The 12,139-nt window shown below is 40.1% G+C and overlaps 1 protein-coding gene across 2 annotated transcripts in view; it reads left to right on the top strand.

The window, feature by feature from the left end:
* FNDC3B (fibronectin type III domain containing 3B) overlaps positions 1-11,321 on the top strand; it is a 184,468-nt gene extending 173,147 nt beyond the window's left edge. For both annotated transcript variants that reach the window (XM_039556875.1, XM_039556876.1), the window contains exons 25-26: positions 1,012-1,139; positions 7,775-11,321. In XM_039556875.1, the coding sequence (XP_039412809.1) occupies positions 1,012-1,139; positions 7,775-8,086 (440 nt within the window). In that variant the 3' untranslated portion in view covers positions 8,087-11,321. The remainder of the gene's footprint in view (positions 1-1,011; positions 1,140-7,774) is intronic.
* The last annotated feature ends 818 nt before the right edge of the window (positions 11,322-12,139 follow it).

The raw sequence follows: 12,139 nt of genomic DNA on the forward strand, positions 1-12,139 counted from the left end.
GTAATGTATGCAGCAGCGTTTGTTTCTGTGGTAGACCCTCCTGTTGTCTGTTTTTGTAGGGTTGGGGATCTAGATTGCCTTTAACAAGCTCGTGTCCTTGCACGTGCACGTGCTCACCACCTGATACAAGTATTCAGGGCTCTTGTTTCTCCCAGTTTTTTTTTTTTGTTGTTGTTGTTTTTTTTGTTTTGTTTTGGTTTGGTTTTTTTGGTTTTTTTTTTGTTTTTTTGGTTTTTTTTGTATTGTTCTTGCTGGCTCTGCCTGATCAAGAGGTTGGTGGACCCTGGATGCTGTTGCAGTTCTTTGCATGCCTTCCAGTGGCAGAGGCTTCGTTTTACATGTGCTGCCCCTGTCTGTGCTTTGGCAGGCTCACCTCTGAGCTTGCCGTGGGTCAAGGCACAACATCCCTTGGCTTTCAGCTGGTGAGGGAGCCTCTGCCAAGGACAGCAGCCTTGTAACAGCTGACAAATTGGATTTCTCTGGAGTTCTAGTGAGAGCACTAGTCTTAAGTCTGGCTAGAAATAGCAGGTCTGATCAAGTGGATGTCAGGCTCAGAGTTAGATACAAGTCCAAGTCTTGAAAATTACTCTTGTCCTTTTGCTTCCCAGCCTGGGCTGCATCTCTAATACAGCAGATTCTTTAGTTTCTCTTCTCACATCCCTTCTCCTATTTTTCCTAAATGAAAAGTTCGATATTTTTCCTCCCTTTCAATGGTGTGTAGCATAGGAGGGATGTGCAGGTGTCTCCACTGCCACAGATGTTTGCTCAGGACTACACAGAATTGTTGCTTTTATGAATGCCTGTGTAATTTGTGCCTTGGCTTCTGATTTGAAAAGATCAGTGCAATTAAGTTTTGAAAGTTTTCTCTAAATCAACTCCTCCTTTCTAGCAGCTCACAGAGCTGACAGGTAAGAGGTGCTCTACCCTGTCTGGTATATATTACAGTGCTCATAAAAGAAGATTTCAGTGCAGTCTTTATCTTAAACATGAACACATTTCCTTTTATTGTAGCCCCTCGAGTGACACAGCTGGGAGGAAACTCCTGTGAAGTTACCTGGGAAACGGTCCCACCCATGAAGGGAGATCCTGTTGGTTATGTTCTGCAGGTACTGGTTGGAAGAGAATCTGAATACAAGCAGGTAGGGAAATGGTCTGGATTTAATATTGTTAAATTGATGGCATAATGGAAATGGTTTTGAAAATCCACTGTGCTGCTTCTTTCTACTGTATTGAATTACACCCTATGGTGATGTGTCAGGTGCACTTTGGTAAAGGCTGAGTCAAAATTAAGGGCTGTAACGGGCTGTTTTCTCCCCTGAGGGAGTATGTAGAACATCATTATTTTATTGGAGTGATTTGTGCTCTTTCTGTGGTTAATCACTATTTTTAACTGTACTAACCTTTAAAAAGTTACAATTGTGGCCAACCCATGCTGGCTGTTCTTAACCATTATCTGAAGATGAGATGAAGTCAGAAGATGAATCTTTCTAAGCCAATTCCAAGACTGTCCATCAGGGTTTTCAGTCAAATACCACATTAAGTGGTTTGTTCATCTGTCTCATTCCTTTCTGAGGTTTTGATGCACGTGTAATTGCTGTGTATCCTGTCACTGTGGAAACAGAGGCAGTGAAGTACAGCTGATCCTTCTTGCCTTGTCTGTCTTGATCAGACATCACAAGTGGACACTTCCCAGAGCACCCAAAACAGAGCAGCTCATTCACAGTTAGATCTTTTATGTCATCTGTCACACCTCTGACTGTGTGATTTGCAGTGCACTTCATCTGTATGCTCTCTTTTTCCTGTGCTTTCTTTTGTGGTCATGCAGAGTCCAAATAAATCCAAAATAGGGAATGAGATATGCTATGTTAATTAAACTCTTACTCTATGCTAGTGAACTCTTACATTATGCTAATTAAACTCTTAAAAATTTGTATAAGGTAGTACTTTCTTTGCAACTGTGTCTTTGTTCCTCTTCAGTCTGTTTTTGAGTGTTACTGTGAACTAATGAATTACCAAAAAATAACACAAAAAATGCCAAGACAATTCATGGGGGTGATAAAGATTCAGAAACCTAACTATTGTTTTTGTGAGGAAACATTTTTGGTGCTGGTGTAGGTAATGAAACCCCTGCGTACTGTGTTGGCCTCACGTCAGTGGCAAGTGGATAACTGGACCTATTTTGCTGTTGCCTGGTGTACAAAGTAGCTTTGGTGTTTCACCTCCTGCTACAGCTTCAGTAAACATAGCCCCGGTGTTTGAAGTGTTCTGGTGTCCTTGGGGAGAACTGGGCACACCTTCATGCTCCTGGGAGATAAGTGATGCCTTAATCTGCACAGTTCAGAACTTGTGGTGTGAAAAAAAAACAGCAAAGGAAGTAAAAAATACTTTTAGGACCTTCTTATGTTGCAGGTCTTCATTTCTCATGGGCATGACCCTGAGGAGGGAGTTTTGTGAGTTGTTACAGTTGTTACCCTGGAAGAAGTTCCTGGCTGGGATGTTCCAAGTGGCGCTGGGACTTGTGTAAATGTGCTGGCTGATAACCAGCCGAGGGAAAGAGGGGGACTTGCACTGTTTTGCAGAAATCACCTTTGCCCATCAGGGTGTTTTATCTTCGTCAGGAATGTGGGTGGTGCCTCAGCCCTGGGGCACATCCCTGTCCATGAGCTGCAGTGGCTGTGTGCTCTGAGCCCCTGTAATGTGCAGGGAAGATAAAATACAGGAACACCTTTCAGTGGTAGTCTGGCTAATACATTTCACCTCTGCTTTGACATGTCTGTGATCACCTGCTACTATTTAACTGAGAAGTACTGTCATTAATAGGTTCATTAATGTTAGGGATATGTTAATTACCTTTGAAGTGCAAGTCCTAAATTTATTTTAAAATATGTTTTGATCCCTGCAAGTGACATACATCTTTTGCATATGTATCTAAGGGGGTGTATTATTAGAAACGTTTTGCAAGTTGTTTTGAAGGGTTGCACAGATGAAATACACTGTAGATTTTCAGGCTATTCATGGAATGCAGCATCAGCCACCGACATGCTTTTGGGTGAAGCTGTTGTTTCTCTTTAGACTGTCACATCTGAGCTGTCTCACTCCCCTGTACACGAGTGTTTGCAGCCCCAAAGCTGCTGATTTTCCACCATTTGATCTATCAGAGGTGATACCAAAGTACTCAAAAGCCTTTTTTTTCAGGCTGGGACTATAGCCATCCCTGCCCTCCTCTGGGAGAATATTTTGTAAATATTTCTCTGCTGAGAATTGTCTGAGGAGCTGGATTTGCTGGAGCTAAACAGATAACATTTTAGCTCTCTGGAAAGTGTATTTTAAAAAATGCTAACTACTCTTTTCCTTGTTTCTCACACAGTGTGTTCCTTTTTGTGTATTTTTGTGCTTTATCTTTACAGATAATTTTTAAAAAAGCAATGGCATGGGACAATTCTTTTTAGGAAATCAAATCTTCCTTGTTTATGAATCAGGATGTAAGCCACAGGAGATTACAGGAATCAGTGGCCTGGATTTGTTTTTCTGTTTCTTGCACTTTTATCTAGCAAAGCTTACTCAGAATTTAGCTCCAAAGTGGATTAAAATGTCTCTGTGCTTGCATAGTTTTAATGTGGATTTAGGTGAGTGGGCTGGGCTGTGCAGCACTTGCAGGAGCTGCAGTTTGGGATAACAGCTGTAATGCCCAGCAGCCTAAGGTTTGGTTTCCCACTTGAGCAGCTCTGGGGATGACATCACCCAGGAACCAGCTCTTCCTAAGAGCTGACCATGGGAAATGAGAACTGAGCTTTTTAAAGCTTCTTTATCCTTAAATTGTTTGCCACTGAAGCAAAATGTACTGCCTTTGAAATTTCTGAGAATTTGGAGGCAGCAGCGTTTCATCAGCTTCTGCCACATCTCTTCTGGGAAAAAAAAGTCTCCAAATGCTTTCCAAAAGAAGAAAAAGTATGGGTAGGATACACTGGGTGTGTGAAAATCCCCCAGCAGTTCCCAGGTGTGCACTGAGAGCTGGATGCCTGGGAGACCCCAGCTGGCCTAACTAAAGCTCTCACTTTAATTATTGTTTTTTCTTTGGTTTAAATTCTGTAGATACATAATCTCTGAAATGCTTTAGTGAACTGATAATTTCTGTAAAGCTCTAATCAGCCAAAAATTGGGTTTCCTTCTCTATTTTCAGTAACAAGTCAAAGGCACTTGTGCTAGTTATATGCCAAGATACAGCAGAACTACACAGTACCTGCTGGCATGTAGTGCCACTTGCATTGAGTATTTCCTGTGCCTCCTGGTGCCAATTTTGTGTCATGAGATGGAGCAAATAATTTCCTTTGGTTGGGGTTTTTCAGTGCAAACAACCTCAAGGCAGGTGCTCTAAGGGATGGTTGTTTCTCTGTTCAGACAAGGCTGTCACACAACTCTGGGGGGTTTATGAGCACCTCAGCAGTGGAGTGAGTGAAGCTGATGTTGGATGAAATGATAATCCAGTTTCTTAAAAATAAATCTGTCAAGTGACTTAGAAGAAATTAAACTTCTGAAATGGGCATGCTTTTGACATAGATTGAAACCCATCCCCGGGAGTTTTCAAAGCCAGCTTGGACAGGGCTTGGAGGAACCTGGTCTGGTGGAAGGTGTCCCTGCCCATGGCAGGGGGTTGGAATTAGGTGATCTTTAAGGTCCTTTACAACCCAAACTATTCTATGATTCTTTATCTTTTTATCACCATACAAAATAGGCTTTTATTAATTATTTAACACATTGGCCATTGCATTGGGGTGCAACAACCAGGTGAGGTTACCCTGCACTTTCCAGTTGCTTATAGGGCAATTATAGCTGTTATTGTTATTATTTGGAAAGGAGGGGAGAGGGTTGGGATTATTTAATGAGATCAGTGAAATTGAGAAATCGTTGCCTGCAGGAATTCTCTGTCTGTCTAGTTCAATCAGTAGGATCAAATACCACAGGAGTCTTCAGCAGCAGTTTATTACTTGTGATGTTATTTTCATTGAGGGAGCCAGGCAAAAAGCTCATCACATTTTTGTTATATTCTCAAGTGTCCAAACCAAAAAGCTGTTTTTAGGAACTGAAAGTGATAAATTGGATAGGCACTTCACTTTGGCTTGTTAGCCACCAAAGCATAATGTGCTACATATAAAATACTGTGCTGCTTTATGGAGTTATATTTGATTTCATATTTGTTTGGCAGATTTAAAGACCTTATTCATAGTTGTCAAGGGTTTTTTCTGTTGTGTATGTTAAGTCTCTTAACAGGGTGTTCACAACCAAATGTATTTGTGCTGGGGACATCCTGCCACAGCTCTGAGGTGCTGCTGCAGCCCCTGGCAGAGGGTACAGAGGCTGCTGTCAGGAGTGGGTGACAATTTAACAATTGTTGCTGAGAAGAGACATGGTGGTACATAGTATGTACCACTGCTGGTACATACTCATCAAACCACTGAAAGCAGGACAACTTCCATCACTGTCTTAGCACTAGTGCAGGAAGTGTTTTGTCTTTATCATTGGTGGATATTAATTCACATATTCTATCTACTTCCAATAATTTTTCAAACTTCCCTTGAAGATACACTCTCCTCTCACTTGGCTGTCTGGCCTTCTTCTGAGAAGTGCTGTTGAGTAGCTGGCTTGAGTGAACTTGGCCATCTATACTTGTTAGACTATAATGAAGATATAGGGTCTTTGATTTAGCCAAACTTGGCCTCCAGTTACACTGGTATTCACCGCCCTGACAGAACAGAACAAGTAAAAAACCCAATTAACTGGACAGGATTTTTTTCAGTGCAAAGACAGGTTATGGGATATATATCCCATCCCTAGTATCTGTTAAATGTAATTTATGAAGTTTAGATTGTAAATTTTTATTAAATGACATTATTTGGATTTTATTGAATTTTTAATTTTGGTTCAGAAGTGATCATATTGGTGGCAAAGGTATATTGAGGTTTTCTGGCTATATGTCTTGAATGAAATTAATAATTACAGCAGCACCAGAAAGCAAACCTTGCTGACAGTTGTTTTGTGAGGGCTTTGAGTTGCCCTGACTCAGAATCTAAAGGAATGGGAGTTAGGCACATCCTCCATGTGGAAGAATCCTGACTCAGTCCTGTGGAACAGCACAGTTGCCCACAACAGGTGTATTAGAAATGGAATTGCCGTTGCAGAACAGAGTGGCAGAGGTGTTCTTGGGATGAGGAGTGCTTTGCAAATGGATATTTCAACCCTCACATCACTTCTGTGGGCTGCTACAGCACTTCCAGGTTTGTTTTCCCTGCAATTACTGTAACCCAATGACTCACTGCTCGTTGGCATTGGGAAGAGAAACAGATGAGAAGAAGGGCAGTGGTGCAAGGCTGTGGCCAGTCACAGGGGTTTGTGGGATGAATTTGTTGTATTCCTGTCACTGGACCTAGAGGGAACTTCCTGCAAATGCTGAGCAATACTTGAGCAAGGCAGCGTTTATTTAAATGTTGTTTCTTGATCTGTGCCTCGGGTCAAAGAAACATGAGCCAGTTAGAGGCCTTATGCTTAGTCTGGAAACCCAGACTCACCATCATTCAAACTGTATTTGGAAAAGGTGTGAAAGCTGAAAAAGGAAGGGAGAAAACTAAAGAACCACCTTAATATTTTTGTCCCAGGCCACCTCAAAAAATCAGCAGGTGACTGTTTAACCAAGGGATGAATCTCAGGGGCAAGCAGAGCAGGAAAGCTGAGCTCTTTAAGTGGTCTTTAGCTGAGCAGGTCTCTTCTCTTTCCTCCTCATTTCTTACTCCAGGGTGACACACAGGAACTCCTCTGTGGGCTTGGGACTAATTTGCCACTTGCTCCTCTTTTCTAAGATGAGTTCTTGCCTCTGGGAGGGCAGAGATGCTCTCAGCCTTCTGCTCCCACACTGAGGAGAAGGGAAATGCTAAGTAAACAGAGGAAGAAGTATCTGAGGGTTCAGGATGTTTTTTTCCCAGCAGACGCAGGCACTCTGACACTTTTTTCATTTCATAAAATACCAGTTTCAACAACCATCCATTATATAAGTTATTTGTTTTCAGAGTTGGTGAATGTTTCCAGTGTTTTTTTTTCCATTTAAGTCACAAAGTTGTCTCAGGTACTCAGTTTTCTCTCTCCTTTCTAATGCCATGACTTGTGCTCTGAGTCATGTGGTACCTGCCTTTGATTAACATAAATATGTGATGTGTTGGTAAACAACCAAATACAGTGCAGTCAAGAGGAGATTTTTCACATCTTAATAATATTTTATTATTTCCACCATTCTGCAAGTGTAATTTCTGGTAAGATTCCTGTTTCTTGAGAGAAATGTGAGGGGAAAATACATTAAAATGACATTTATGAGCAATTTTACAACTGCACATTGAATGACTCTCAATAACCTTGTTCACAGGTTTTCTTCCTTTTGAGGTGACTGTCTTAGACATGTTTTAGGCATACAGTCACATTTTCAGAGTGCAGAAATACATTTGTGACTTTTTTCATGCCCACAAACGATGAGTGTGTGTTACCATTGCTGCACTGTCTGATGTGTTTGTCTGTCCCTGTGTGCACTGTGTCGAGACATCCTCCACACGCCTGTTCTTACAAAACCTGCATTGACCCAGTGAGTTCCTTCCTTTGGAGAAGCATTTCCGTAGAGACTCGCCCTGAGCTTCCAGGCTGAAATCCTTGCAAAACCCCGCCTTGTTGCGCTGTTTGCCGCCCTGCAAGCAGGAGGAGGTTGTGTCTCACCAGGCTCCCTGGCTTGTTCTTGCAGGTGTACAAGGGAGAAGAGACCACATTCCACATCTCAGGCCTTCAGGTGAACACAGACTATCGGTTCCGGGTGTGCGCCTGCCGCCGGTGCTTGGATACCTCACAGGAGCTCAGCGGGCCCTTCAGCCCCTCGGTGGCCTTCGCGCTGCAGCGCAGTGCCCTGGTGCTGGCGGGCGAGCCGGGCGGCGCCGATGACGCCAAGGCCAAGGCCATGGTGCCCACGGACGAACAGTTTGCGGCCCTCATCGTGCTCGGCTTCGCCAGCCTGTCCATCATCTTCGCCTGTATATTACAGTACTTCTTTATGAAGTAGACAATTCAACGGGAGTTTGAGATACAGATTTAACTAATGCTACGCATTATAATCCACACATTTATTCAGATATTCCTCCTTTTTTTTTTTTTTTTTTTTTTTTTGGAAATCCTTTGTTCTACCATGCGTTTTATATACTTCTCTTGTTTTTACAGTTCTAGCTTGAAGAAAGATAAATCAGTGTTTTGATGCACCTTTTTGAAATTCAGAACTAGGAAGTGGTCAAACTGGAGAAACAAACAAACCAGATACCAAAAGCAAGATTTTTTTGTTTTTCCTTCACGATTTCAAAATTGTCACCAATTTGCCTTTTCAATGTTGCTTTGGGTCTTTTCACTGAAGTTAGTGCAGTCTCTTATTTTATCTTACTATTTAGGAAATTTTAATCATGAGTCACTTTTTTTGTCTCTTCTTTTTCCTTCTAAACATTAGTCACAAGTGTGTATAGTGGTAAGACTAGAATACAGTGTTAGTCAAGTACCAGTTTTTCCTTGAACAGTATTAGCAATGTTGCCTACGAATTATTCACTACATTTGCCCCAATTTTTCAAGATAAAACCTAAGTTCTTAGTTTAACTGTTTAGTGCATTTAAATTGGAACAGCATCCTGCAGTTGAAAAACCTTTTTAGTTATCTGTTATTTTTACCGTTACAAACACTATAAAAACTGCCTGTATAAGAAATCAAATAACCAAACTGCATATAAATTATGAAGCATTATAGATCTTTTTTTTTTTACCATTTTGATTCCTAGCAGTAATTTTAAGTAAGAGGGCATTGTGCAATAGTTAGTTATTCCCATGTTCAGCTATTTAAAAGCTGCTTTAACTTGTCTGTTTGTCACTGTATATAACTATTCCTAATCTGATGCTAGATATTATTCTATTATGTTCAGCCTGATTTATATGATTCGAGCTGGTGACAGCTTAACTGCCTCTACTGAATTAGGTGAGATTTATACTCAATGGAAGCAAACTTTACTGTCAGTTGATCTTTTTTTATGATTAATATTATTATTATTTTTTGGAGGGGTATCCATTTTATGGAACTCTTGGAGGTATCAGAAATCACATCTGTTCGTTTTAAATACCTTAAATGGGTGTCTATGCTGTTCTTACCACGGGGCTGATTGAAATAACTTGGTACCTGGCAAAACTGAGGTGAGAGTCCTGCAGAGGAATGGTCCCTGCTCTGGTGGCAGTGTCCCCCTCCTGCCTGCCCCTTCCCAGACACATTTTAATCCATCGAGACACTAGATTTTTAACTCTTGAGTCATGGGGTTATTTATATTAAGTCAACATTGTGCGAGTACCTCAGGGACATAAATGAGCTGGAGGTGCAAATAGATTCCAAAAGGGTGCAACAGACACAGTGTATTTCCCTGCCTCTTGTTTTTGTATATTTTTGCTACTTGGTTTTGCTTTTGTCCTAGCTTTTTTGTGCTCTGTCTCCATCGTCTAAGATTCAGTGTCCTGTACTAGCATAATATTCCCTTAACCAAAGTAATGGGGAAAAAAACAACATTATTTTTGTTTTTAGGTTTATTTATACTATATACTGCATACAGTACTTTAAATACCAATTACAGTGCAATCTTTTTATTTATTGTAAAAAAAATAAAAAATAAAAAGTGTACTTATGTACTAATCTAATCCCCCTCTCCACCCTCCCCACAGCATGTTACATTTTGTCTGTTTTATACTGTTGTACTTTAGGTCAACTTTTTACCTGGCAGCATTCCTAGTATTATTAATCTTCTTGCATTTTCTTGTGTTTTTGAAGATGGGAGCATCTAGTACATTAAATGCCAAAAAAACCCATTATCAGTGATTCAAACGTTTACATGTATCCAAAAACAAAATCATCTCTGGAAAGAAAGTGCTAAGATCAATGAATTATTCTGTGTGCCTCTCTAGATGTAGCAAATATTAGAAATGTTCTGTATTTTGTTATTGACTATAATTAGTTTGATTTAGCCTTGCAAACTAATGGCATTGAGCTAAATATATATATTTTTTTGTTTCTTGCCAAAGTCATGGCTTGTCAAATTTATTTACATCTTATTTAAATTTATTTGTGATATGAAACTCTGTGACCTTGCATCTGTATTTTGTGAGCAAAGAGTATACAGCTGTTTTCATTGGAGGGGAGAAGAGTGTATTTTTTAAAATGATGAAAAGACCGCTAGTTTGGAAAAAACCCAGAAATTTGAATAGATTCCCTTTTTTTATTTTTGGTATATTGTTTGAGCACTGCTGCTATGAAATCCAAGCTTGACAGCTTTTTTTTAAAAAAAACAAAAAAACAAAACCTGCTTTAATAAAGAAAGGAAAAAAACCCAACATGCTCTAGATTAGCAATTTTGAAAGTTTGAAATACGAGTGATACTAAAAGCAGTGAGCAGAAGTGGAGGGGAGAGCAATCAGTTACACTCAAAGCATCTCTGTCACTGCTGATTTGTTTGGTCCCTGTGTAACCACACTAACCAGAGCACCCAGTCCAAGCCTGAGGTTTTGGGAGATTGTGCTGGAGGAGCTGGGACAGGCCCAGTGAATTTGACATTTTTAGTCTGTGTGTCCTGCCGTAGTGATCTGATTGTCACTCGTGTGTCGATGACAAAGATCACTGATGTCAAACCCTTCTGCTCTGAGGGACGTTGTCCCTGACCCACCACTGCTGATGCCTTGGCCCTTCCCAAACCTCCTCGTGCCCCTGATCCAGCAGTGGCAGGTGTTGGATCCAACCCCAGGGTGCTCTGCTCTCACAGGAATCACCACCAACAACAGAGGTAGAATGAAACACTAAATGTTTAATACCCTTCAGGAAGGAGAGAGATGTTTTTATATTGTTCTGCCTTTTTCTTTATGAACTTGAAGTGTTTTCTAATCCTGTTTGTTGGCTCCAGTAGCTCAGTATTCAGTGTCACGATTGAGAAGTGCCCTAATTGAATGTGTATGAACCTTATCCTTGCACAGTTCTTTAAATTGAAAAAGAAAAATAAAATGTTTTTACCTCACTATGGGAACATACATTCCAAGCTTTTCAACTTTAAAAAAAATAATCAGAAGTTTTCTTGTATTGTAAATTTTAGACTATTTCATATGCATTATATTAAAACTGCCATATCAATTTTAATGTATAGATTTTGCAAATACTACACTATGTATGTAAGACTTAACTGTATCTGTAGTGTATATGTAATATATTTATGCCCAATAAATGTTTTAATTCTTTCTGTTTTAATTCTTTATTTTAATTGAACACAGCCCTTTGGGTCTATGTGGCCCCTTCTGGCAGGTCAGTGCTGTTGTGCAGCCTGGAGCAGGGGTGGGAGTCCTCCGTTTACCTCAGGATGTTTCTGGTTTGTAATTGAAGTGGTTTTTGTGAAGAGTAAATTTATAGTAATAATCTGAAAGTCAGGTGTTCTAATCACTTATTTTAAATAGCTTGCATGAAAAATTAAGGATTTATATTTATAAAAATATACCTAGGTTGGTTTTCTCTTAGTAATTAAACACTTGAAATAATAGAGCTTTTAACTTATTATGTGCAATGAATTCAGTTCTTCATCACAATGAATTAATATATTATGTGTTTCTTGTCAAACACATTCATGTTAATTTTTTTAATGCTTTTCTTCAAGTCACTGCATAAATACAGCAATTCGTTTGCTTTTTTTAATTACTGCAGTTTACAACATGAGCAGGGTTTTCCTAGGGAAATACAATGATTTTTTTCATTTGCTTGCTCGGCTTTTTATTTAAGCAGTGCTTGCCAAAACAATCTCTTTAACAAAGTATTTTAAATATGTCTATAGAATAGTAATCAGCACTTTGGCATCTGAGGAGATCTTTTCTTTTCAGTGGTCCCTGGTTTATTTCCAGGGGTGTCTGCAGAGATGCTGGAGGGCAGTGAGAGCCCATGGGAGTGGAGGAGGATTTAAACATTTGCTGTTGGAGTTCTGAATGTTGTTACCCTGTGCTGTCATCACCCACGGGTTTGTGCAGAGGTGCTGGGTGCCTTTCCACACACAGACTATGCAGAGCTGGGTAA

Source organism: Corvus cornix, chromosome 9 (assembly GCF_000738735.6).
Source record: "Corvus cornix cornix isolate S_Up_H32 chromosome 9, ASM73873v5, whole genome shotgun sequence".
Taxonomy (NCBI): Eukaryota; Metazoa; Chordata; class Aves; order Passeriformes; family Corvidae; genus Corvus; species Corvus cornix.